Genomic DNA, 27798 nt, shown 5'->3' with positions numbered 1-27798 from the left:
TAACCTCTCTGTTCCTCATCTGTAGAATGGAGATTAAGAGGTTTGTAATCTCAATATATGCCTAGAACACCACCTGGTAAGTAGCAAGAAATATTATTAATCTGTCAGGAGGTAGATTTCAAAAGGCTTAGTGGAAAACAACCCCCCCAGAAATGCAAACTATGTTAAGAGAAATTCAGGGCTTGACTTTAAACTTGGTTTTTAAAAAGTGAAACATTTTCTTGATTATAAAAAGTATTCACTTACTGTAGGATATTTGAAAACTAAAAGGAAATAAACCATCCAGACATAACCAACTTTAACAATCTGTTGTATTTCCTTCCAGTTTTTCAAAAATGCATATATTCACACTTTTTTACAAAATTGGCAGTGGGCTGGAGTTTTGAGTCACACTTTTCCACGTAGCATATTCCATGTCATTCAACAATATTAAGAGGCTCTCTTCTGGAAACACTTTTTGGCCAGGTCCGAGCTAAATATTTTACATACGTTATTTCATCTTTAGGCAGATTCTGTCATTTTACAGATGGGGAAATGGTCTCCAGATGTTATATAACTTGCTGAGGGTCCCAGTTCTAAGTGGTGAGCCAGACCTTGAACCCTAATCTCTCTTACTCGAAAACCTGAATGCTTGATCGCTAGAAAATCCTGTCCCTTAGCACAGTTAAAAGCAAAATTACTACAGGGCTGTAAAATATCCCAGCTTGTATATGTGGCAACCTTACTAAACCCATTTCTTATAATTGACCATTTGGGAGGATTCCAATTTTTTACTTTTATAAATAATGCCATGCCATGATGAACATCCTCTCACATAAAGCTTAGCTGAAATTCTGGCTGTTTCTTTAGGACAGATTCCTAGAAGTAGAATTACTGGGTCAGAGGGATGGACTTATTACAGCCAAATTTCTTTCTAGAAAGATTACACACAAATCTGCCTGTTCTGAGTTAAAGAAGAGAGAAAGAAGAAGAAGAAGAAAAAACCTTTGTCAACCTGATAGGCAAAAATGTTCTGATTTGTTTTATATAATATATTCCACTGATTACTGGTGAGGTTTCAGATTTTTCAATTTGCATTTCTTCTTTCATAAGCTGACCATACTCTATGTTTTCAGTGGGCTGAATCAATAAAGGCCTTGGATATTAATAGATTGATATTACCCATCTGTCAAACTTATGATATTTTCCTGAAGTCGTTATTTGCTTTTTAAATTTTATTTGTGGCTTTTTTTGATGAAAAGAAGTTGGTTATTTTTAAAAGGTGTTATTCATCTATTCATGAGAGACACAGAGTGAGAGGCAGAGACATAGAGGGAGGAGAAGCAGGCTCCATGCAAGGAGCCCGATGCAACTCGATCCTGGGACTCTGGGATCATGCCCTGAGCTGAAGGCAGACACCCAACCGCTGAGCCACTCAGGCGTTCCTGAAAAGTTTTAAATCTTTTTTATGGTTTAGTGTTTTAAGATTGAGTTAGGCTACAAGCAACTGAAAAGCCAACTAAGGGTTACACAATGAGGGAATGATCTGTCTTGAGCCACAGGAAGTCTTGGGGTAGGCTTGGCAGGGCTGACACAATGTATGCAAGATGCTGGCAGAGACCCTTTCCTCTTTCCACTTTGCCACACTTAGTGGGTTGCCTTGGTGCTCATGCTTGTTGCCTCATGGTTGCAAGATGGCTGCTCCAACCCCAGACACTGTGTCCTTGTCCCAGGCAGGAAGAAGCAGAAAGGCCCAAGGGCCAAAGCTTTTTCTTCAAGTTTTGACTCTATTCCAAACGGGAAACCCTCCCAGGGCTAACACCATACTGGCAAGAACTGGGTCACGTGGCCACCTCAACTGCAAGGAAGTCTGGGATATCAAGTAATTTGCTTGAGGAAGGTGGAGGAGAGGGGATTTATGAAAGACTTTTGTCCAGCAGATTCCCTAGGTTTGCCACGTTGTATTTTGAAAGAGGCCTATCCAGTGCTCTCAAGCTTTAATGTGAAAATAATCACCTGGAAATCTTGTTAAAGTGCAGATTATGATTCAGTAGGTCTGGAGTGGGGGCTTAAGATTCTGCATTTCTAATAAGCTCCCATGATGCTCCATTATTTAACTATTGCTATATAACAAAACCAACCCTCCCCAAACCCAGAGGTTTTAAACAACTACTGTCTTATTTGCTGATTCTTCAGCTCTTGCCTGGGGTTGCTCCTAGGGCTGCAGGCCCCCAGCAGATTCACTGAGACACAATGGCCTAGAATAGCCTCGTTCATGTGTGGTGGTTGATACTGGCTGGCAACTGGGCCTCTCTTTCAAGGCGGCCACTTGTCCTCCAGCAGTCCAGCCCTGGCTTCCACATGGTAGTCTCAGGGTTCTGAGAAGGTGAGAGAAGTCCTAGTGAAGTCTCTTGAGGGTGAGGCTCACAATCTCTCAGTGTAGTGTCATTCTGCTAAAATCTGTTTGTCAAAGCTGCTCCAGCCCAGATTCACAGGGCAAGGAAATGGGCCCCACTTCCAGATGGAGGTGCAGCAAAGCACCTTGCAGAGATGTGTGCATAGAGGAATGGAAGGAATCGTTGCAGCCATCTTTGCCAATCATTGGCCTCAGATATGCTGCTGGTCTCTGGACCCAGTTGGAGTTGCAAAGATGTAGAACAGCGGTCCTCCATCTTGGCTGCTATAGGAATTCTACAGGAGCTTTCAAAAATACTAATGCCTGCCGAAGGTAAAGATACAGTTGGTCTGGCCATTAGTCTTTCTGAAAGGTCCCAGCTGACTCTAAAGCATAGCCTAGGTTGACAGTCACTGCCTTAGAAGTCTCTAAAATAATCCCCAAGGCTCCATTCGAGTGTCTGGATAGATGGTAGTGAGTACAAGAGAAGCTGGTTGGGGGGGGAAGAACATCGATGAAATGAGTTAGGGAGGGGTCCAGGGGTTTCTGGGTGAAAAAAACTAGCATGTAACTCAGAGATGAGTCTAGAACTGTAAGAAGGGGTTTGCATTGGACATCAAGATTTGGGAGTTATGAAAGAACCAATTAAAGTTAGGGTTCCATGGAACTCACTTTGGAAAACCCTGGAACACTTAGAGTGGGCCTCAGCTGGGTGGAGCCTTGGTGACCAGTGAGCGCCTAGGAGGCAGGGCTGGGGCTCAGAGGTGCTGAGAAAGATGGCATATGCATCCAGGTCTGTATAGTTGTGGCCAGAGATCCAGTCATTCAACCAGCATTTCTGAGTGCATCCGTGTGTCTGGCCCAACTAAATGACCACGGAGCTGTCTCACACGCCATTCGTGAGAACACACATGAAGTAGGGGACACCGTGAATGTGCTAGGAGAGGAGGCAGCTCAGAAGCTCGTGCTGGCCTCTTAAGCAGGGACTGCCTGGGACACTTCCAGGGGCGGAGGGGCCGCTCGTGGAGAAATTTTCTCTCTTAACCACTTGTGGCTCCCCTATGGAGTTGCACAGAGAAGGAAGCTAACACCTAACCTATTAGGTACCTCGCACCGTGCTAGCTTGTGATGCGTGACCAGTGAGCAAAGCCAAGAGGAAGGTTGTGTGGAGCAGTGGTTAAGACCTTGGCCTCTGGCGCTACATAGCCTGGGTTCAAGTTTCAGTTCTGCTACTTGCGGAGTGATTTGGAGCACTTTTTTTTTTTTTTTAACCTCTGAGCCGCAGTCTCTTCTACACATCATTCCTGTGAATCGATTTGGCATCTGGGTCAAAGTAAGCCAAAGTGAATGTCACCCTTTTTTGGTGATCCTTACATTCACTCCAGAAAGCAGGTATCCTGGTAAGCTGGAAGCGGGTAAAATACGTGCCTGAAGGCCACAGAGTAGAGTCAGGACGCAAACCATCAGGGATGCACAGACCCTCCCAGCTGGTAGTGGGAGCACAGTGTTCCCCCCACCCACCCCAAGGCCATCCCAACTAACACTCCACTTCCCTTCCAGGGTGCGTCAACGACCGGAGCAATCAGCTGAGGCAGCTGTTCCGCTCCCTTCAGAGCCAGAAGAAAGCCTCAAGTTAGTTCCCAGCTGCAGGGAGGACAGCGACCCCAGGAAGGTGCCCCGCAGTCCTTGCCTACCTGTTTCCAGCACCGTGGCTGGCGACCTGGAGCCCTTGCCTCCCCTCCTCTGGCCTGGCAGCAGCTTTGCGGGCTCAGTGGCCTGTGGTGCGCTGCTCACTGCTCATTCTGGGCCCCCTGGAGACCCTAGCCCCACCCTGGTCACCTCTGCGCCAGGAGACAGCCAGTCCCTGGGAATGGGTGTGCTTTAGCCTTGCAGGACTGGCTTGGCAATCAGACCCAGGGAGGACAGCTGCAAGCCCTGCTACCCCAGAGAGACCACATCCAATAAATGAGCACAGGCCTTACTTGGGAGTCACTGTGCACTGGGCCTGGTTCAGGGGATGCTGTTTGCTGACACCAAGTCCTCCTGGGTTTGACCCTTGGATGTCTCCAAGGTCAGTGCTAAAATGATCCTTCACAAGCAAGGGTTCAGAGACTAGGGAACTGGTCTTAAGGTGTGCAAGCAGTCATTAGACTGTGTTTATTGGGCTCTGGGGAAGGGCTGAGCCCTAAATACACCTTTCTCTCCTTGAAACTCCCAAGCAGGAGAAATGGAGAATCCCCAATTTCTCAGATGGACAAGGTAAAGATAAGGAAGGCTGAGCTGCTTAGCGAGGTCTCTACAAACATGTACTTATGGGGAAGTCAGCTGGGTGATGGAGGTGCCTCTCTGCACCTTCTTGTTTCAGGCTGGGAGCTGAGCTTTTTAAACAGAAAGCCTTGCCCTGGCAGGCAAGAAGATGGCTTGGAGAGTTGGGTGCAAGTACAAGTTCTGCATTTTCTATATATTCCCCATTCCTAAGCCTCCTCTAGGTTTAAGAAAGATTACAAGAGAGAGGCCTATGGGCAAACTCCACAGGGACCTACTATGGAACCCCAGGCCGATTGTTACAATTATCCCTGCTGCAAGACAGGCAGATTTTGACTGCCTAGGGAAGGGAAGGGTTTTTGGAAGGTACAATACTGGCAAACCCAAGACGTGAACCAGCCAGCCTTTGGAAGGCCAGAAGCCAGGTCACTCTGGGTCTCTTGCCTCCAGAGCGTGGGGACTTCTATCCTTGTGACTGAGGCAAGGGCAGGCAGCCCAACACAGGTTCCTCATTTCCAGGACAGCCAAGGTGATTGGCTCTCCCTTGGCCTAGCAACCACACTGCCAGACAGGCAAGGGCAATGTTCAGATACAAATCAGGAGCCAGGCACACAACCCAGACAGCAGCTACCAGGGTGAATGCTGCAGCTCCCTACTCCCTACATTTTTATTTAAAAATACATACCACATGGATGTGTCCTCTTCACTCTCGTGCTCCAGCCCTGGAGTTTGTTTTGGGCGGGATCATGCAGTGTTTGCACACTAATTACTGGCTTTAGACTCCCATTTGTCCACTTTCATTTCTCACTACATCTTGGAACTTGTTCTCAGTCAGTGCTCAGAGAGCTTCCTTATTCTTGATGATAGATGTACTGTACTCCACTGTCTGGAGCTATCAGTTCATTTAACTAACCTACTATGGGCAGACATCTAGCTTCCAATTCCACCTGCCCACTTTAGGGTCATCATGGGGAAAACACATGCTACTTCTACTTAAAAAACTGAAGATGTAAAATCATAGGCATGGGTCAAATTTGGCTTACGTCAGGTATTCTGTTTGGCCAACACCCAAGTCTTTAAAAATTTCTGCATTAGCAATATTTAAAAGACAGAAAAGATTCAACTTAAAAATCCAAATTTCTAGCTTCTCTGAAAACAAATGTTAAGACCTGGCCATACCAGCTTGTGTTTCCATATAATTATGGGCTGGAGCCAAGTGGGGTGAGGGGACCCAGGTGAGGCACGTGCTCTCCATTCTGCAGCCATCACTGTTACTGCCTATCTAATCCTGCTATCATTTCCCGGCAGGAGCCACTGCCCCTTTGTAGGTGGTGTGCTTGAGGCAGTGTGCCCTTCATTAAGGATGAGATGAGGTAAAGAACAGCAGCTCCTGTTCATTCATTTAGGAAACATTTATTAAGCCCTCAATGAACATTAAAGAGATGGTGCTGCCCTCACAGCACATTCACACCAGGATCCGAGACCACTGAGGGCAGCGGGAACTGAGTGGTGCTGGCCAGGCCCTGTCTTCAGAGGTGGTGGAGGGCCTCGTGAAGAGGCAGCTCCCTCTCCCACCCCCAGTACAGAACTCTGTAAGGCTTTCCTGATTAAACAGCAAGTACAGGAGTTTGATAAGCAGCACCCACTTTGGGCTCCATCCCAGGGGCAAGCAGGAAAAAAGGGCAAGTGGAGGCAGTGGTGGGGAATGGTGTGTCTACCCCACAGATGGCTGTGGTGAACGATGGAGCACCAAGATTCTATGCTTTCAGAAACCACCTGTGAGCCTCCTGCTTTATTCCAAGTCCACTACATGATGTTTGAGAATGCCTCTCTTCCTCAAAGGAATGCAGGAATCATGTTCCCCGTCACTCCCCCGCCACTGCCAGGGGCCCATGTGAACAGCAGGCTCTTGTTATGAGTGCCTGTTTCGGTCATTCTCACACCCCCAAAGCACTGCCCCCACCCACCACTGGTGGCTGCCAGGACCTATCAATGGGTCTTGTGTCCATCCAACTCCAGTGGCCAGACCCAACAGACACTGGCAGGCTGAGGGCTCCCTCCTGCCATCACAGAGCAGCCAATCCCCACAGACAGAGACTTCTTATGCTCAGACTCCTGATGCCTATCTCCTAGCAGGGGGTAGTTCATGTCCTTGCAGGTTACAAAGTTGGAGAGTCCTGGGTCCGCCATGACCTCAGGGGGGATGCTGTCTTAGATCCCTCATTTTGGCTTTTGAGTTTCATCCTTTTAAGATGATCTTCAGAGCTTTAAGTTCATCCTGGTTGAGGGGGCTCAGGTTAAAACCCTTCAGCTCTGGCTTGCCTAGAGGGAGAAAACAATCATCAGCAAGTTGGGCTTCCTGTTGTCCAACCTCCTGCTGGCCCTGGAGTCAGGCCCAGGAAAGGGGCTTATGCTGCATTCATGTGCCAAACACTTGGCCCAAGATCTAGCGGGGGAGGGCCTCAAATTCTGCAATGCGTTGGACGGGGCACATGAGTCACCAAGAACCTGCAGAGCCATGATACTGCTGCCCAGAAACCTACCAATTTCTGCCAAACCTGTGACCAATCTGGAGTGGTTAGCTTTACCCAGAAGTTCAGCTCTGACCTTGACCATCTGACTGAGGCCCTCTCTGTTCCCCTCAGACAGAACTGTCCTGGTTCCTATACGACACCCAGGATATAATGTGAGATACCCCAGACTGTTCCCCTTATGGCTGGAAAAAGACTCGTGAGAGGAATAAGACCCCACAAACCTTGTCCATTCCATCTCTGGGCCTGCCAATAGCCTCTGTGCAGCTCACATGCTGCCTAGGCCCTCGCCCACCTACCTGGGAAGGCCTCCCACCCCTGCTCTGCAAAGTCCACGCTGACATTGACAGTTCTCTCCCAGCCTGGCTTCCAGTTCCCTCCAGGCCCATACCTTGGGCCTCAAAGAGGCGGTTGACCTTCACTTTAAGTTGTTTCCGGAGTTTCTCTATTTCTTTATCCAGATGATCCTGATCTGAAAAAAGTGAGGTGGGCAGCAGATGGGGTTATACTACAGACACACTGACCAAAGGCAGCTGGGGAAGTCAGCTTCTCCTAGCCTCCTTGAAAGCAAGGGCTCCTGGCATTCGGGAAGAAGGGGACGTCAGAGACCAACTGAGGAAGGAATTAAAGGGCTAGAGAAAGGGAGGTGGTCTGCCCAAGAAGGCTGAGTGAGTCTAGGCAGGACTGAGCACCCGCCTCTCCATCCAGTGACCTGTTTTCATTATGCAATGTACCCTGGGCTGCTCATGGATGGAGAAGGCAATATCTGGACTTTAGGACCCCCTCCCACAGTGAAATTCCAGAAAACAGAACCATCAAACCAGAATGAAGAACCTAGACTCAGCACATCCAAGATGGTTGGAAAAAGTGTGGCTAAGGAATCTTACAAACCTAAGTCCATCAAGGTGAGCAGTTTTTAAGCAACATGACCATAGTAACATGTGATCTGAACAATCACTGGGCAAATCTGGTGCTCAAGCTTAATCTAATTAACTGTGGTGAACAGAAAAGGTTATCTTGCCAGATGGATCACATCTGAAGGCAAACTGCACTACAGGAAGTACAGGCTACAAAGCTTGGTGATGCAACTGCCTAATGTCACCTGACTTCACCTGCTGATGAGTGAAGTGCTGGCTAGTTGGTCTTCTCCACAGATCTTCATTCTTTCTGATGGAGAGAAGCTCTGAGCAGTCGAGCCCTCTGGCCTGGGCAATGGTTCTAGTACTCATGGTAAATGAGCAACGCTAGTCTCTTACAAGCTTATTTAACTTGCATCAACCCCTAAGAACTGGTGATGATAATATCCCAGAACCCTTCTAGGTATGGCGACAACCCACAACTGTGGGCCAAGACAGCTGAGAACCTGAGTGGCCAGCAGCCCACCACCCAAGTGCAATGACAACTCTTAATTTTATAGTCATAACAGTAGTGTGTATTTTTTCAACAGGAAGGTGGAAACTTCTCTAAGGTGATCTAGTCTCCTTTGCTATAATTTTATTTCAACAGGGATAGGGAGCCTCTGCCTTCAGGGACAGAGGCGACCTTGCTGGTCCTCTTGGCACATACATTTTCGACGGGGGAATATGCATAATCTTTCATTTTTCCAGCCAAGGACCCATCTGTACCTTCCCTTTTGTACTTTTATGATGCTCCTCCAAAGAGCCCCCAGGATCATGCCTGCGAAGATTTGAGTAACATGCTAAGTACCCAGGCTGTGGCACACTCTAGAGGCTCACTCTCCTCAAACCTCCATTTTCAGTGCAATCTCTATGGCAGGGGATGTGAAAAGTAAAAGTGCCTCTGCCAGGCTCCCTTGCAGCTATGGTGGCCACATGACTTAGTTCTGGCCAATGACACATCAAAAGTCTCTGAGGACGACAGCATTATTTTGAAATAGAAAGCAAGGCCATGTATGGAAAGCCCTCTGTTGCTCCTGCAGCCTGGCCTATGTACATGAGGCCTGAAATGACCCAGCCACTATGAGAATACATGAGGGTGACCTTGCTGGGTCTCAGTGCCAGTCTTAGACTGCCCACCTTTGGACAACTACTAACAAGAAAAACAAAACTATATTTCTCTAAGCCTCCACTTGTTGGGTTTTCTTTATCTGTGGTCCAGCTCGTTCCTCACTGCTAAACAAGCACTAGGCTAAGTACACATACAGTTTTAGCTCAATTTCACAACAACTATGCTCTGGAGATGCATCCCCTCCTTCAGAGATAAGGAAATAACTCAGAGTGGCAGAGCAGGAATTAAAACCCACATTTGGGGATCCCTGGGTGGCACAGCGGTTTAGCGCCTGCCTTTGGCCCAGGGCGCGATCCTAGAGACCCAGGATCGAATCCCATGTCGGGCTCCCGGTGCATGGAGCCTGCTTCTCCCTCTGCCTATGTCTCTGCCTCTATCTCTCTCTTTCTCTGTGTGACTATCATAAATAAATTAAAAAAATAAAAAAATAGAAAACCACATTTGTCTGAGCACTGCCTCTCATCAAATGGTCCATAGCCTGACTATCAGTTCTAGGTTAAGACTAATGCTATGTGGGACACGTCTCTGACCCATCCCCAGAAAGTCTTACCTTTCTCAATCATTTCCTTCGTTTGAGGGTGAGGCATCTTGATAAACATGTTCCCGAAGCAAACCATCACATCTTCTGAAATGGCAAATGGTCACTCTTTGAACAAATATTTTAAGCACCTACTCTCTGCCAAGCATTGTTTAAGATACTGAGAACACAGCAGAACAAGACAAAGTTTCTGCCCTCATAGAGCTGATGACATAGTGGAGGAGAAGGAATAAATAAGCCAAGATATGATTTGTCAGACCCTGATAAGGCTAAATACTCTGGAGAAAAATAAAGCAGGGTAAGGGAGTGGGGAATGCCAGAGTACAGGACGACCTTGTTACTTTAACAGATGGTCCAACAAAGCCTCACTGATTATGTGACATTTGGGCAGAGACCTGAAGAAAGTGAGGCATAGGCCCTGCACATCTCCCCCCAAAGCTCTTCATTATGATACCCGTCCCCTTACTTGGTCATACCCACCTGGCCTCAACTAGAGCCCTCAAACCCTTCCTCCAACACCCACCCCATGTCCAGTTTTTTTTTTTTTTTTCCTGTCCAGTTCCTTCCTCAGCTTTCTTACAACTTCCAATTAAAACAAAAAAACAAAAAACTTCCAACTAAGTATCATGTAGTTTTATTTGTAAGAACACACCTCACCCTAGCACCTTCCTCGTGCCATCAATGATCCAGCAACCAACACCCTCCCACATCCCACCTCCGTCAGGGAGATGAGCAGCTGAAACCACTCTGTATCAGACCTCCAACATTTTCTCCCTCATCTCCACAAGCTGTGTCACACAACTGTGGCTTTTTGTCCCTATCAGGGATAAATAAATTGAAAGCCTTACAAGAAAAACAGAACAGGCCCCCAGGACTGCATGACTGAAACCTTGACTTACCAGAGAGGCTGAGATCCTTCTGCAGGGCTCGTAGGCCCTCCCGGTTCTGATTTCTTTTGGTGTCCAGGTCCACAATCTGCAAAGCACATGGGCAGGAGGGAACTCAGCTCCCTCTTGCCCCAAACCATCACCTCCCAACAGACCAGGGGCTGTTAAAACCCAAGAGAGACAAGACATCATTCCTGAGTTTCTTCCAATGTCATGCCTAAACCACACTGATGTGTAAATGTAAGTCTTCCCCTATTCTGTATCCAGGTCCTTAAAGACAATGCTCTGTGCAGGGGCCCTCCCCCCCCCCCCCCCACCAAGGTGCTGGGGAATCCACTGAAGTGCTAATGCTCAAGCTTCAGAATATTTCTGAATCTCCGAGAGAGGAGAAACCTCCCCCTGGACTAGTTCCTCCAGCTGATTCTGACCTAGTATCACAAGAAGCCCAAAAATACTAGACTGCAACGACAGGGGTGGGGGGCACGGAGATGGCACCAACACAGAAGCTGCTATGGAAGTGAGGAGGCAGTAGGGTTTCTTGAGAACGCTGGCGAGCTGTGTAACTTCACCTTCTGGGAAACGGAGATATGAATAGCACCTGCCTCACAGGTTACTGAGCCAGGAATTAAATGAGCTAGCATAGTATTTGACACACAGTAAGTGCTTGAGACATTTTAACCACCATGTTATCATCATCCAGTACACCCTGATGCAGTGTTTAATGGCAAGACCCAAGTCTTCCCCTTCTCAGTAAATATCCAATTATTCTAACTGGAGATGAGGAGCCATGAATCATTGTTCACTCCTCCTCCTCCCTCACCCCCATATGTAACTATCATTAAGACCTACTAAATCCACCTCCAAAAGATACCTCAGACCCACGCACTTGTCTCCTTCACCACCACCCTGGCCCAAACCCATTCCTTGCCTGAACCCGGGCAGTGGCCCCTCACATGTCCCTTACCCTTCTAGGCTCTGTGCTCCACCCGCAGCCAGAGAAAATCTTTTTAAAGCCCAGATCCAATTATATCCTCCTCCCTTCCCCCATTAACTCCCTCCAAACACTTAGCACTTAAATTAGCACAAGGCGTCCCCACCTGCCCAACGTCAAAACTACTCAGGCCCCTTTTCCTCTTCTCCCGAGAACCTTGGCGAAGACAGGGCACCCACGGTCGGGGGGGGGGGGGCAGGGGAAGGGGGGAGGAGGAGGAACTGCATTTTGAAAAAGGCGTTGAGCCGTTACCCAAAGAGATAACGGCTCGGATCCGGAGGGGGACGGAGACAGGGATCCGTGGCACCAAGCAGGCGCTCCTAATACGTGCGTGAAGCGCGGCGCCGGGCCAGGTGTCCGGCCCTCCCTCCCTCACCGCCGCCCCAGGTCCGAGGTCACGGTCGGGAGCCCACGGCCAGCCCGCGCCACAGCCGGATTCCGGGCCCCGCGCGCGGCCCTACGGCGCCAGCCGCCAGGCCCCGACCGCCGAGCCCCGGCCCCGGGCCGCGGAGGAGCCTCCCACCTGCCGCTTGTCCGCCAGCACCGCCTCGGCGAGCTCCTCCACCTCCACCAGGTACCGCAGCACCCGCTCCGCTTCGGGGGACAGCATGGGGCCCGCCAGCTCCGACTCAGCCCGGACCGGGGAGCGAGCCCGGGTCCGACACCGGTAAGCCTCGGCTTCGGCTGCGCACGCGCACGACCAGGGCTTCCGGCGCGCACGCGCGATTAAAAGGAGAGTGGTGCGCAGGCGCCAACACCGGGGCGTCCTTGGGACGCGAGAGGCGGGGCCTAGCCTGGGGGCGGGACTGGAGCGCCCCCTGCAGACTCAGAGGGCGTAGGCCGCAGAGGTGCCTTTTTTTTTTTTGTATATATATATATTTTAAGATTTTATTTATTTATTCATGAGAGACACACAGAGAAAGGCAGAGACACAGGCAGAGGGAGAAGCAGGCTCCATGCAGGGAGCCCGATGTGGGACTTGATCCCGGGTCTGCAGGATCACGCCCTGGGCCGAAGCCCGCGCTAAACCGCTGAGCCACCCAGGCGTCCCTGTATATGTTTTAATTGGAGTTCAATTTGCCAACATATAGCGTAACACCTGGCGCTCATCCCGTCAAGTGCCCCCCTCAGCGCCCGTCACCCAGTCACCCCCACCCCCCACCCACCTCCCCTTCCACCACCCCCTGTTCGTTTCCCAGAGTTAGGAGTCTCTCATGTTTCGTCACCCTCACTGATGTTTTCACTCATTTTCTCTCCTTCCCCCCCGCCTTTTTTAAAAAAAGATTTTATTAATTCATGAGAGAAAGGCAGAGACATAGGTAGAGGGAGAAGCAGGCTCCTTGTGGGGAGCCTGATGTGGGACTTGACTCCAGGATCACACCCTGGGTGGAAGGCAGATGCTCAACCACTGAGCCACCCAGGTGCCCTAGAGTTCTTCACTCTGACCAAGAAAGAATTAGTTTTTAACCTGTGGTTCTGTATGGATCCAACTCTCCATCAGCTGTCATTTTATTTTTGATGATTGCTGAGGTCCCCCAAGCAGAGGTAACTCTTTGATGATGGTAGGAGGAGTAGCAGAATTAGGCAATAACACCCTAATTACCTAATTAATTAGGGGCACCCTATGTGATTGGCTGTGGGGACACATTTGGCTTTTTCTGGTTCATCCTAGGTGAAAGTGAGGATAGGGGCAAACATTAGGGAAGTTCTCCATTGTTGACGTGGTCCCTTTCACTAATTTTTATATTCCCCAAATGAATGAGACCATATAATGTTTGTCCTTCTCCGATTGACTTACTTCACTCAGCATAATACCCTCCAGTTCCATCCACGACGAAGCAAATGGTCAGATTCATCCTTTCTGATGGCTGAGTACTATTCCATTGTATACATAGACCACAGCTTCTTTATCCATTCATCTCTCGATGGACACCGAGGCTCCTTCCACAGTTTGGCTATTGTGGACATGGCTGCTATAAACATTGGGGTGCAGATGTCTTGGTTTTTCACTGCATCTATGTCCCAGGAGTGCAATTGCTGGGTCGTAGGGCAGACCTATTTTTAACTCTTTGAGGAACCTCCACACAGTTTTCCAGAGTGGCTGCACCAGTTCACATTCCCACCAACAGTGCAAGAGGGTCCCCCTTTCTCCACATCCTCTCCAACATTTGTGGTTTCCTGCCTTGTTAATTTTCCCCATTCTCACTGGTGTGAGGTGGTATCTCATTGTGGTTTTGATTTGTATTTCCCTGATGGCAGGTGATGCAGAGCATTTTCTCACGTGCTTGTTGGCCATGTCTATGTCTTCTTTGGTGAAATTTCTGTTCATGTTTTTTGCCCATTTCATGATTGGATTGTTTGTTTCTTTGGTGTTGAGTTTAATAAGTTCTTTAGAGATCTTGGATACTAGCCCTTTATCTGATATGTCAGCAGAGCTGCCTCTTAATGCTCCTGCCTCCCTTTCTCTGGTTCTTGAGCACCTGCTAGGTGCCAGGCAGTTTTAGGTGCTGAGGGTGCCACAGTGAACAAAACACAGTCCCTGTCCTCATGCAACTTCATCCTAATGGGAAACACTGACAATTTATGACAAAACAAGTAGTTACATACTATGGCAGACAGTGATAAGTGTTTTGGAGTAATACAAATCATTCTTCCCCTGTTTAAGGAATACCAAGAAGGTCCACATGTCAGTGTTACTTCTGTTTAACCTCTGACACCTTCCATTGCCAATTTATAAAATGGGAGTGAATAAAAATCCCCTTCATTGTCTCTCCGCGGGATCAGAAGGAGGCAGAAATCTTTTTTTTTTTTTTAATTTATTCATGAGAGACACACAGAGAGCAGCAGAGGCACAGGCAGAGGGAGAGGAAGGCTTCCCGCTTGGACCTTGATGGGGGACTCAATCCCTGGGATCACAACCTGAGCCAAAGGCAGACAGACGCTCAACCACTGAGCCACCCAGGTGCCCAGCAGGAATCATTTTTAAAATTCTGTTTTCAGCAGTATTGATTGAGCCCCTGTCTTGGGCCCAATATCCAGAGCAATTGACCTAGACCCACGGAAGGGGCTGAAAACCATGTGCAGTTCAGCTCAGAAAAGTTCTGTGTTGAAAAAATAAAAAAAAGTTCTGTAAGAAATAGAAAGCAAATCGGTGTGAACCATAGAATTTGGAAGGACCTCCAAGAAGAGGCAGGCAGGCGGAATGTGGCTGCCCTTCAGAACAAGAAGGTCCCCTAGAGATCTCCATGCCCAAACCCCTCATTGCACAGCTGAAAACACTGAGGCCCAGAGAACAGTGAGGAGCTTACAAAGTCAACAGCAGAACTGATACTAGAATTCTGACCTCCTGCCTCCCTGATTCTAGCTTTTTTATTCTCTCATCATGCCCCCTGGTAACCAAGCCCTTTCACATCCCTTGCCTTACTTGAATTTCACGATTTTTGTACAGATGGGTTATTACTGCCCATTTCATGGCTGCGAGCTCAGGCCAGGAGAAGGGCAATGCTTTGCCACACAGAAAGTCAGGAGCAAACGTGTGTCTAGAAGCATTCTGGTCTCCATACCACAGCTGTCTCTGGACCCTGAAAAAAACCGTATCCCCCAGATTATGGCCCCACAAGCCCCAGTAGCACTGCCTCTTTGCCTGGCCTTTGGCTTCCTTCAAGTGCTAGAGACAGCTAATTTTCCCTGCAGCTGCCCTGCATAGAGAAAGAAGGAGATTCATTAAGGATTCCTCACTGAGGGTGAATTTGTCGCCAAACCCAAGATGTTTTGTGTAAACACCTTCTGGTTCAGAAACGCAGGCACAGGCCCTATGAAGGAAGAAAGAACATTTGCCAAAGGAGAAATAGGGCTTAAGAGGACTCCCTGGGGCCTAAATCTCAGGACTGGGTCTCTTCCACACAGGAGCCCAAAGAGGACCAGACCAGACTGACCCTTGACCCCTGACCCCTGACCCCTGCCAAATGGGCCTGGATGGAGAAAGGTTGAAGTAGGCTCCCAAACTGACTGTGACTGGCCCCTAAAGTCATATGTTTCACTTATGTTTATAATAATCTATTCCACAATATTGACTGTCCTGACCTTGTTATAGGGATTCCACCACGAGCAAAAACCAGACATGGTCCTTGTGTGGTCCTTGTTCTTAGAAACCTTTCAGTTTGGCAGAAGAGACAGATGATCAACACATGAACATGTAATATACCAAAGGTCAGGTGGACAAATGCTGTGGAAAACAACAGTACTGGACAAGGTGGAGGAAAAATGATGGAGGGGCTATTTGGAATATGGTGAGCAGGGAGGGCTTCTCTGAAGAGGATGGACTGGAACAGAGATGTGGAATAGATGAGGGGTAAGCCATGTGAATGTCTGGGGAGAAAGTGTTCCAGGCAGTGGGAACAGCCAATATGAAGGACCTGAGATGAGGCTTTTGGCAAATTGAAAGAATAGCAAGGCCAGTATAGGTGAAACAGAATGAGCAAGGGGAAGAAGTAGGAGATGAGGTCAGAAAGGGGAAGGAAACATTAAACAAATGGTTCTATAGAAGGGGCTGTAGGTGCCCTGCCCAAATCAGTAAGCTCTCCCTTGAAGTCACCTGTGAACAACGGTGCACAGGCCTGTAGCTTCCTGCTTCTCTCTGCTCATGGGTGCGAGTTGAGTTGGGGGAATGCTGGTGAGCTAAGGCCCGCAGGAGTGACCCTTAACCAAGAAGAGAGAAGAGTTAGTGACTGCATATCCCATCTTCTTTGCCTCTCTGTGGGAGACCCAAGAGGAGGCTGCTACACTCATCCAAGTAAGAGAGGGTGGTCATTGCACCAAGGAGTAGCAGTGGGGGTAGCAGGCAAGGGGGTCATCTCAGGGCCTTTGCACTCATTCCTCCATTAGCCTGGATTAATTTTCTGCCACACCTTTGTACCTGTGTCAAGGTATACCTCCACTTATCAGCTTGGTGTCACCTCTTCCCAAGGGTCAGGAGTCTTCTCTGGGCCCACACAGCTTCCTGGGCATCCCCGATCTCCGTGCTTAAATATTATCTTTTTCTACAATCATCTCCCTCTCCAGCCATAAGCTCCAGGGCAGAAACCATAACTGCTATGTCTCTAGAGCTCAGAATGGTGCTTGGCACAGAGTGCTCAGCCAATGTTTACGGAATGAAAGCAGAACTTTCTAAAATCCAAAGTAGTCAAAGATGAACAGAGCTAACTCGAGGGTAACTAGTTCAAATTCCAGAAGGAAGCCTGGACTGCCACATGGTCAGAATATTGCAGAGGATGAATCTCTCTGCAGCCTCAGGTGGGGGCTTGGGAGATGGGCCAGGGTCTGGGGGATGTGGGGGTGATCCCTAACCAGAAAAACCCTGCCTGGTCACACTGGGTATGTCCCCAATCTTTAGCCACCCTAAGGCTAGGCCTAAAGGGACATGGTTGCTGGGACTTTGGTGTTTGGGGACTGGAGCCAACATAAGGAATGCTGTGCCCATTCCGCTAGGATCCCCTTTTACTGTGCACCCTCTTTGGGTGTGTGTTTAGTAACCAGTAATTGCTTCTCTCCTTAGGGAGGACTGCCTGCAGGCTGCTGGAAACTCCTGAGGTGACTTACCTTCCCCCTAAGGTATGACCCATTATCAGAGATATGAAAGCCCACCTTCCCTGCCTGGGATGCTGGTGTGGGTGTGGGTGGATAACTCTGAGGTTTAGCTTACACTCCACAGTACCCCTGTGGGATCAGGCTGGATGGAAACTGCCATCCACATGACATCTGCAAGGGCTGCTTGGCTTCCTTTTCTTCTCCTTCCCTGTTCTGCCTCCCCCACCCTAAGGTCAAAATCCCCCAAAACCCTCACCTTACTCAGTAAAAGCCAAACTCCTTGCTGCTGAGGCCCACAAGACCCTGCATGCCTGCCTTGCCCCTTTGAGGCATTTCTCATCTCTCTCCCCCTCTGCTCTCCCTCATTGGCTACAAGTGTTGGCTTAAATTTCACCTTCTCAATGAGACCTACCCTGACCACTGTACTGTATTTAAAAATGCAAACCCCGCCCCTCCCTGTTCTCTGATCAACTTCCTCTGCTCTGCTTTTTTTCTCCTTTTTTTTCATAGCACTTGACACTTTCCAACGTGTTATATAATTAACTTATTTGTATTTACTGTTAAATCTCCCTCTGCTAGAAAAGAAGTTCCACAAGAGCACGAATCTTTGTCTTGTTTGTCAGTGACACATCCCAAATGCCTAGAACAGTGCCTGACCCATAGTAGATGGTCAATAGACATTTTTGAATGAATGAATGAGGAAGGAAGCCAGAACTCTAATTGAGCAGATTCTCTTTGAGGCCAGGTTCTGAACCCCTATGCAGGAGGTGGGTGGTGGGAGCAGCAGATCATGCCAGGACTTGTTGGCTAAGGTAAGGGGATTGGATTTTGTTCATAGTCAGTGAGAAGCTACTGGAAGGTTTTGAGCAAATATGGGACATGATTGGGTTTACTTTGTAAAAGCACTCTTTGGCTGTGGGGATAGGGTGGGTTAAAAGGGGGGAGGGGCACAGTCTAGGGAGCTGGGTGTTAAGGACCAGAGGATGGTGATGGGGGCTCGGAGAGGCACAGGACTGTGGCTGCACTGGGCCTAGGAGTAGCAAGAAGCCTGCTCAATGTCCCAATTCTCCAGGCAGCCTGGGTGGTTGCTTCACAGGCTCTGACCTGTGAGTAGTCCAGGCTGGGCCTCCCAGTTGCTGACAACATGCCCCTGTCCCACAGATGGACTGTTTGCTCTCCTGGGTGGTCCCCAGCTCCTCCCTCTGCTTCCTTTGCGCCCTCGTGGGTTTGGCAGGTGGAGGGGAGGGCTCCACTCCTTTCCTCCTCTGACCCAGAGAATAATCCTTACATTCATTCCATCTTCCTTTGTGCCCTCACTTCATCCTCCCACATCCCCCAGTAACACAGAAACCTGATTCCCGTAGGGCAGATGAAGACACTGAGGCCCGGAAAGGGGATGGGACCCTCTTGAGGTCATGCAGCCAGATGGGGAGCCAGGTGGGGAACCTGTCTTCCAACTCCCCTTGCCCTGATTTCATCAGGCAACAGATGGTCCCATGGCTTGACTTGAAAAATCTTTTTTTTTTTTCTTTTTTCTTTTTTTTTTTTTTTTAAGGAGAAGCAGGCTCCATGCAGGGAGCCCGATGTGGGACTCGATCCTGGGTCTCCAGGATCATGCCCTGGGCTGAAGGCAGGCGCTAAACCGCTGAGCCACCCAGGGATCCCCGACTTGAAAAATCTTAAGTGACCTCAAAGAGAATGCAAGGCTAGAACATTACAGGCCTCCCTGAACTGGCCTTTGCTATTACCTTTAATGCTAAATCTATTCATTTTAAATTCCAGGAACATATTCTTCTTACCAAAACTGACAACATCACAGAAAAGTTTCAAATTCCTTTTTGACACCCCTTCCCCTCAACCCAGTTCCCCTTAGAGTCCCAGTTTGAGTGTGTCTTTTCAAAACTGTGATATTCATATAAAGACATAGTTAGGAACCCTGAGAAAATATAGGAGACCATCGTGTGTGTGGTAGGGCAGTAAGGCAGATGGAGGGCACTGCTCACAAATGGATCACTTTGTAGTCTGTTGACTCTTGGACATTTTTGATTGGTATGTTTAGATCACTCTCCTGTTTTCTGACAGTTGCCATGTTTTTTATAATGTAGAAGCACCATATTTCATTTGTTTCTCTAGCTTGCTAACTTAAATTTTACATTGATTTCTTATGCACTGAAGTACCAAGGGTGGAATAGGCCCCACTGCTCAGTTCTTTTTTTTTTTTTTTTTTGAGATTTTGTCTCTTTACTCATAGAGACACACACAGAGAGAGAGAGAGAGAGAGAGCAGAGACACAGGCAGAGAGAGATGCAGGCCCCATACAGGAAGCCCGATTTGGAACTCAATCCCGGGTCTCCAGGATCACACCCCAGGCTGCAGGCAGCGCTAAACCACTGAGCCACAGGGGTTGCCCCCACTGCTCAGTTCTTAGCACACTGTCAGGAGGTAGTCTGTAAGGATCCTCTCTCGTTTGAACTATTTTCTCCTTTTTCTCCCTCTCTCTCCCCCTGCTCAATTCTGACCTCACCATAACTCTCTGATAGACATCCTTAAATATTTGAGAATGCTTACAAAATGCATAGTAGTTGTTTTATGTGCTTATAGGTTTTTAAAAATTTCAATGAAGAGCATGTATGATAAATGCACGACAGTTCATTAACTTTCAAAAAACTGAACACACCTATATAACCAGATCAAACAACAGAATGAGGAGAGCCCCTCCAAAGCCTCCCCACAACCAGCCTAAGAGTAACCACCACCCTGACTTCCAATACCAGACATTGATTTTTGTCTGTTTTTGAAATGTGTACAAATGGAATCACACAGTGTGTGTTCTTCTGTGTCTGACTTCTTTTGCTCAACATTTTGTTCGTGAGATTTATCTCTATAATAGTGTGTAGTTGTGGATGGATCACTTACTTTCAATGCTATAAAGTATTCCACTGGTCAAATTACACCACAATCAAACCATTCTGCTGCTATCAGTGGACATATGGTGGTTTCCAGCATGGGGCTGTTACAAAGTGCAGATGTGACCGGTTGTTTGTCTTTAGGTACACACACATGCATGCATTTCTGTTGTGTGTGTATCTAGGAGCAGAATTGCTAGCTATGTCCAATTTTAATAGATACTGATAAACTGGATAAGTATTTTAAATCCAGATAAATATTATTGTGCTATAAGTCATGTTCATTTCCTGCTCTTTTTTTCCCCCCTTCATCTGATATTTCCAGCTCTATCCATCTACTCTGTGTATCTCTAGTTCCTGCCTCCTGGAAGCTCCAGAGAACCCGAGCTGCTTCCCCTGACATTTCACTTGTCCTTTCCCTTGGTTGTGAATGCTTGAGTTCCATTTTTTCTCCCCATCGATACACACAGAGCCACCCTGATTGCCCTAGCACGCTACTGCCTTGTCATAAGGCATGAATATGCTTCTTTCCCCTCTAAATACTGCCACGCTCCTCTCTAGAATGGCTGCGCTCATTTATACCCCTACTGGTAATGCACGTCCTCACCAACATGAGGCATTATCCACCTGTGTATGGCTTGTCCATGCAGTGGCATCATATTTACTAAACAGTTCTCTTGTGGGAAGACATTTCAGTTGTTTTCCAGATTTTTTTTCTTAAGCTTTTATTTATTCATGAGAGACACAGAGAGAGAGGCAGACACACAGGCAGGGGGAAAAGCAGGGTCCCTGTAGGGAGCCTGATGTGGGACTCATACCCAGGACCCCAGGATCACGACCTGAGCCAAACCACTGAGCAACCCAGGTATCCAGTTGTTTTTCATCTTATCAGAAGTCCTACAGGGATGCCTGGGTATCTTAGCAGTTTAGCGTCTGCCTTTGGCTCAGGTCATGATCCTGGGATCCTGGGATCGAGTCCCACATTGGGCTCCCCCATAGGAAGCCTGCTTCTCCCTCTGCCTGTGTCTCTGCCTTTCTCTCTGTGTCTCTCATGAATAAATAAATAAATAAAATCTTAAAAAAAAAAAAGTGCTGGAATGACCCTTCGAGCCATGTTTCCTGGTGCTGGTCTTGTGAGCTCAACTTTTGCTTTGCCTCATCTTCCTCCACAATTCTTGAACCCTAGTCTCCCAACACATCCCAGCATTCTCACCTCTCTGCCTTTGCTCAGGCTATGCCCTCTGCCCAGAATATCCTTTGCTTTCTTTCTCCATTTGTTGAGTGCTTACCCCCTTCCCTTAAAGCCTCTCCTTCTAGAAGACACCTTCATCCGGCCCAGTCCTCAATCCTCAGGAAGGTCACTCTCCCCTCAGGCCTTCCAGAGGGAATTATACTTTGGTGGACGACCTCCTCCTCTTCCTCTTCTTCCTCCTCCTCTTCCTCCTTCTTTTTAAACATTTTATTTATTTATTCACAAGAGACATAGGCAGAGGGAGAACATGCAGGACTCGATCCCAGGACCCTGGGATCACAACCTGAGCCAAAGGCAGATGCTCAACCACTGAGCCACCCAGGTGCCCCTGGTCCTTCTTTTCTTCTGACATCAGTCATGTTCCTCTTTTGGGCTACCTATTTTTTTTTTTTTGCCACTGTTTTGGCTTTTCATGGCCTTGGAGCCCACTGGGCCTGGGGGCTCCATGCGCTTCCCCTCAGGTGCCCAGGACCTCAGGTACCCAGAGGTCTACTGAATGACTGAGTGTGCCCATGACCTAATCGTGCATTGAAGAAAATTAAGGGTCTCTCTCTCTCCCCCCCACCCTTTACCCCTTCCTCTCCTTCTTCACCAACCAGAACCTTTCAGGAGTTGCTCCTTCCACTGGAAAGAGGGTGGAACATGAAGTCAAGACTTTCCCTGTCTTAGCTGGAGATGAGAGGCTCATTTCATCTGTAAAATAGGTGTTAGCATTCACTCATTCGCTCAAGGCAACAGTTATTGAGTGCCTACCCTGTGCCAGGCCCTGGGTGTCCACTGATAAATAGGACAGGCCTGATCCTGAGTCTTGAAGGCTTTCAGTCACAAGGATAAGATTAACATTCAGGCATATACTATTCCTAACTGCTCTAAGGCTCAAATGAAAAGCTCAGAGCCCAATAAGATATATTTTAATCTAACCTAAACCAGGGGGTGGAGGTAAAAGAAGCTTTCTTTAAAAAGTGACACTTGGCCTAAGATCTAAGAATGAATGAAAGTAAACTAAGTAAATGAAGAGGCTATGGGTGAAGGTAAGGTAGAGACATTGTTTTAAGCAGGGAGAAGAGCACATGCAAAGGCACTGTGGCAGGGGGGGACATGGAGAAGGGCAGTGTGGCTGGAGCCCAAAGAGAAGGGGAAAGAGGGAGAGGAGATGAAATTGAATGAGTAGGCAGGAGCTAGGTCACAATGGAGGGCCTGATGAGCGAAGTGACATTGAGAAGTGGACTCATTCACTCAATAAGTAATTATTGGACACCTTCCATTAGCCTGGAGCTTTGCTATAACAGTGGACAAGGCAGACAAGGTCCTTGTTCCCACAGAGCCCACAGTCTGCGGGCAGAGAATAACATCAAGGAGAGGAAGAATGGCTAATCTTTCTAGAGGTCCTACTGTGTGTCAGAAAAGGTGCTGAGTACTTTCCCTATACTCTCTCATTTGATCCTCGTTGTCACTACATATCATGAAGTAGGAAATTTTCTTTGGAAGAGGAAACGGGCTTAGCAAGGTGGAATGATCTCCCCATCTGCAGTCTGAGGCTATATAACAGTCCATTTTAAAAGCCCTTTTCCAAGCACTTTTACTCAATGCCAGTATGTGTGACAGACATGGATAGAATCCCTACAAAGGGATCTATCTAAATTATAAACACACATACCATTCTATCAGCAAGTGGATTTGGTCTACAGAGATCCAAAATGGTACGTCCACAAAATTATTCACTAACAGATTGTTTTAACAGGCTGGAGACAACCCAACAGCCCATTTTTTAGGAGGTTAGTGAAGTAGATTATGGACCATCCATGCAACGGAATGCTGTGATGCCATGAAAAAGAGCAAGTGCACTGTCTGTGCATTGACATGGAGCCGTCTCTGAAAATGCTATTACGTTAACAGAAGACAAAGGACAGAAGTATGTACAATTAAGCTATCCTTTGTTTCAAAATGGTGGAATAGGGTTAGAGATAAGTAGATGGGAGAGAGAGAAAGACAGAGAGAGAGAGAGAGAGAGACTGAGAGAAGAAACTTGTCATTGTCTCTGGAGAGGATGGCTGGAAGACAAGGGATGACAAACGTGTCCTTTTTGTACCTCTGGACTTTGAACCATGTGACTGTGTCAACTACTCAATAAGTAAATAAATAAACACAATTGTTTGTTTAAAGGACTTTTGGATTCTATAGGAAAGAAAGTGACATTGGAGCAGGGAAGACCTTCCAGGATTATTGAATTGAAGGTGTCTTAGTGACTTCCTTGTTTTACCAATGAGGAAACTGAGGCCCAGAGGTGAGAAGTGAGGTGATTTGCTCAAGGTCACCTAAGCAGGTAATGGCAGACTCAGGACTGTCTGTCACTTGAATTACAGACCTGTGTCCTTTCATGTCACAGCTAATTCGGAATCACTGTACCTATGTGCTACGTTCCACTAAGTGCGGAGGACACAATGGTGAAGGATACAGGCATGACTGCTGCAGATCTTATCCTCTAGACAAGAAACAAATACATAGTATAACATTATGTAGTAATAGATGTTGTGGATAAAAATGAAGCAGGTGAGGGTATCCCCTCTGAGTGGCAGGGGAAGTTACTAGGAAAACCTTCTGAAGAGGCAGCATTTTAGAGAAAAGAAAGATGGAGCCTTGTGAATCCCAGGGTGGCATTGTGGTAACAAAGCTAGGCAGGGAGGATTAGGTTGGCATGGTAAGAGAATAGCGAAGAGTCAGTGGCTGGAACAGTATGAAGGAGGGAAAGACAGAAGGAGGTGAGGTTAGCGAGGAAAGCAGCAGAGAGACTGTAGGCAGTGCTGGGGACATTGGCTCAAAGTGGGGTAGGAAGCAGTAAGAAGGTTTTGAGCAGAAAGAAACCTGACTAGATTTCTTTTTAAAAGAGGACTCTCTGGCTAAGGATGGAGACTGAACATTAGGAGCGAAAGAGGGGCTGCAGGGAGCCCAATGAGGAGGCTGGTGTGGTCCAGTTGTCCATGAGAGAGGTGGCAAGACCGTGGCTTGGGGCCATAGGTGGGAGCAGAGATTGGTCTCCCCATCTGTACAATGAAGGAGTTGGATGACACGGTCCCTTAGGGCCTTTCTGGTTCTGGCATTTTGGTGAATTTGGCAATTTGGTGAATTAGCTCAGCATACACCAAGTACATACAGCCAAGCCTGTTTTCCTTTTCTCACAGTCTCTAGATTTTTCCTTTTGGATTTTGAATCTGGACAGAGCCCAGTGATCCAAGGCTCAGAGCGGGGACTCTTGCCCACCCCCATCACTGCCAGCCTCACTCTGGTCCCCACCTCCCAGGGACAGATGGGTGGGCAGCGGGAGGCAGCTGGGCCTTGGAGCCTGCAGGGCCCCGGGGGAGGGAATTATCTGAGAGTTCATAACCCCTCTCTGCCTTCCAGATCTTGAGTTAAAAGCCCCAAATGTCACAGCCCCAAGGGGCAAGGGTTTGAGGGTGTTGGGAGAAGGGGCAGGATGCATTTCTGTCCTCCACTGCCCACATGGTGGGGGGCATGGGGTGCTGAGAACTCCAGCCCTGGGAGCAGGAAGCCATTAGAGGCTGAAACTGGTGGCCCTCCGGCCGTGTCTGACCCACTGACCTATTTACTTGGCCTAAAAAATGTCTGAGCAAAAATGGAGCCAACATTTAAAAATCAAGAGATTGTACAATAAAATCCAGATTTCTGGCTTCTCTTGAATAATTAGAAAATCTGACCATACTGACCGCTTATTCCCATATGACAGCATTCTGCAATAGCTGAGCAGCAGCTGTCCTCATTATTATTTTATTTTATTAATAGGTAAATACGTTCACATGATTCCAAAAAATTATAAATGGGCTTATAATGAAGTCTCCCTCTTTCATCCTGTTCCTCTTCTTCCCAGTGCCTTCTTCAGTAATCTCATTTTCTTATGTAGACTTCCAAGGTTTCTTTATGCGTTTATGACAAATACAAAAATAGATTATTATCCTCCCTTTCACCTGGCTTCACTCCTCCCCCTGCCCACATTCTATCCCTTGCTTGTCCCCGTGGAGCCCTCTCTGTATTAGGAGATGGAGAGATTCATTGCCTTCCTTACTGCCACATGCCATTCTGTTGTCAGAAATTTCATGATTTATTTAGCCGGTCCCCTCCCGATGGGCATTTGGGTCATTCCCAATATTTGCAGTAATAAACAATGCTGTGCCAATTATCTTGTACACAGTTTACAGAAGAACTAAAGGAATATTATTAGAAACTGGTCCAAGCAGAAGGTGCAGTAGGCATGGATTGAGCTTGCAGCTATGATAAAGATTGTTCCCAAGATTCCCAACAAAGTTCAGGCACCATGCCCTTGGGGACTAAGGAAAGGCTCCCAAATTTATTTCTGCCACTTGCTAGATGTAGGCCTTCTCTCTGGGCCTCAGTGTTCCCATCTGTAAAATGAAAGAGGGACTTGGGGAACTGGAGAAGATCTCAGGGCCTGTCCAGTTCTAAATAGCTGTGGTCTACCTTCTCCTTCCACGTTAGCCACACCCAGGTTCTTCTCAGCCCTGGAATGAGCCTGACTCAGGCCCATTGCAGAGTCTTTGCTCAAGATGTTCTGCATTCCACCCCCACCACCGCTTCCACTAGAACACCCTTCCTGTACTCCCTTATTGTTCCTTGTCTGAATCCCTGACCTTTGATCTCAGGCCACTCAGAACACACCAGTCCAAACCATTCAGGTCAGGGTCCCCCACTCTAAAGTATCACTGATAGGTGGGACACTCCCACCTGTCCCACACTTCAGACAACCCATCAAATCCTTCTTCTGTCACCACTCCTATTGCCTGAAGTAGAATTCTTGAATGCCAACTCTGCTACTTTCTAACTAATGGTTTTAGGCAAATGACAGTACCTCCCTGGGTCTTGTTTCCTCATGCAAGAAAAGGGCTGGTTTGAGGATAACGTGTGGTAATATCCATAAAGTTCTTAGCACAATTCCTGACACACAGAAGGGCTTGATAATTCTGTGAGTCACTGCCCTTGTCTGGATCACTAATCTGGTTTATGAAATGAGGAGGACAACAGAAGCTATTTCATAGAGTTGATCACTCACTCATTCATTTAATGATGTTTATTAAATGCCTATTGGGTGCCAGGCACAGTGTTGGGCACTCAGCGATTTGTTGGTGAAGAAAATAGATGAATTGTCCCAACTCTTATGAAGCTCCCAGGCAATTCCAAACAGGCAAAGGTAAAAAGATAAATTGCCAGTGTACTGATGTTAAAAAGGAAAAGACTACACTATCATAGAAGCTCATAATAGGGGAGTGTCAAGAAGACTTCTCTGAGGGATAAGGAGCAGGGCATAGTTGGGTGGGAGATCCAGGAAGGCTTTCTGTGGAAGGCATCACCCTAGCTAATAATTAGCATTAATTATCCTCACCCCATTCCCAAGAGGAAAGCATTGGTTACCCTTCCCCATTTTGCTAAGAGAAATTGAGTGACTGCCCAAGGTCATGGAGCCAGGAAGAGGTGAGTAGGTTTTGAACCCAGGCTTCCTGGCTCTAGAGTCTCAGACATAAAAGCGTGTCATCTACTTCCTGTTTGAACACGTTAATCCTAGGATGTGGATAGGTATGGGAGGTAGAGGAGCTTCCTCCATTGGGGTGGGGCCCAGAGGTGAGAATCTAACCATCGGGCTCTATCTAGGCAGAGATCCAGACATGTGCAGAACTGGCTGTTGGGGGGTCCAAGGGCAGAGCTTTCCTCTGCCCAGGGCTCTGTCCGCTCCATGAGTCTCCCTGCTTAGGGCTGTAGAACAGAAAGAAGGAGAAAAGATACTGTTCCTGACTAAATCACACTGGGATTCAGACTCCCCTCCAGCCCAACCCACAAAAACTCCCACTAGTCTACACATGCCTGGGGATAGAGACTGTTAGCTTTGAATCCAGCATTGAAAACTCCCTTAATCCCTAATTCTTCCTTCTCTGTTTTCAGCCTTGGGCCACAGCTGGCACTCCAACCTCCTGAGCATTGCTGGGACTGAAACAGTCCCTGGACACGAAAGGGATGCTGAGCTACAGGACTGCAGATGGCTGCTCCTTCCTGATCCAGGGCAGCTGTCACCCTTCCGAGCTACTCTGAAGCAGCGTGGTCCTCAAACCTCCCCTCACCTCATCTTCCTTCTTCCCTTTCCATCAAACTCTCCTTCTCCCCTTATGAGACAGCAAAGCTGACTCTAGAGCCTCATGAGGGCTTGAATTTGGCTCTAGCACTGATTAACTGTGTAACTCCAGACAAATGAATTAGCTTCTCTGTGACTCAACTTCTTCATCTGTAAGATGGAAGGAAAAAAACATAAACTACCTCACAAATTGTGAGGATAAAGTGAGTTGGTAATTGTACAGTGATTCCAGTGTCCCAGGCAAAGAGAAACCGCTACATGAGTGTTTGTGCAATAAATGCCCTGAAAC

The 27798-nt window shown here is 47.7% G+C and overlaps 2 protein-coding genes and 1 long non-coding RNA gene across 3 annotated transcripts in view; 2 read left to right on the top strand and 1 right to left on the bottom strand.

Moving 5' to 3' along the window:
- Positions 1-4249, top strand: part of TTLL9 (tubulin tyrosine ligase like 9) — a 48507-nt gene extending 44258 nt beyond the window's left edge. The window contains exon 15 of the mRNA XM_041732377.1: positions 3935-4249. Within this exon, the coding sequence (XP_041588311.1) occupies positions 3935-4011 (77 nt within the window). The 3' untranslated portion in view covers positions 4012-4249. The remainder of the gene's footprint in view (positions 1-3934) is intronic.
- A 1787-nt stretch (positions 4250-6036) lies between these two features.
- Positions 6037-12320, bottom strand: PDRG1 (p53 and DNA damage regulated 1). Its single transcript, XM_041733459.1, has 5 exons — positions 12138-12320; positions 10636-10711; positions 9749-9823; positions 7562-7642; positions 6037-6961 (listed from the first exon to the last, which is right to left on the bottom strand). Exons 1-5 carry the CDS (start codon positions 12222-12224, stop codon positions 6879-6881), a joined length of 402 nt encoding a protein of 133 aa, XP_041589393.1. The 5' UTR covers positions 12225-12320; the 3' UTR covers positions 6037-6878.
- Positions 12149-27772, top strand: LOC121478401. The gene is made up of 3 exons (XR_005984469.1): positions 12149-12281; positions 17169-17224; positions 27323-27772. It is a non-coding gene; the product is annotated as an uncharacterized LOC121478401 (long non-coding RNA).
- The last annotated feature ends 26 nt before the right edge of the window (positions 27773-27798 follow it).

Source organism: Vulpes lagopus, chromosome 18 (assembly GCF_018345385.1).
Source record: "Vulpes lagopus strain Blue_001 chromosome 18, ASM1834538v1, whole genome shotgun sequence".
In the NCBI taxonomy this organism is placed as follows: Eukaryota; Metazoa; Chordata; class Mammalia; order Carnivora; family Canidae; genus Vulpes; species Vulpes lagopus.
The sequence above is the reverse complement of the archived record's forward strand: the minus strand, read 5'-3'. Positions and strand labels throughout refer to the sequence as shown.

Coding starts and splice junctions, on each gene's coding strand:
- PDRG1 (XM_041733459.1), bottom strand. CDS start 12,224: ATGCTGTCCCCCGAAGCGGAGCGGGTGCTGCGGTACCTGGTGGAGGTG. Junction 7,643..9,748: donor GAAGGAAATGATTGAGAAAG/GTAAGACTTTCT, acceptor CACTTTTTTCAG/ATCAGGATCATCTGGATAAA. Junction 6,962..7,561: donor CCGCCTCTTTGAGGCCCAAG/GTATGGGCCTGG, acceptor TTCTCCCTCTAG/GCAAGCCAGAGCTGAAGGGT.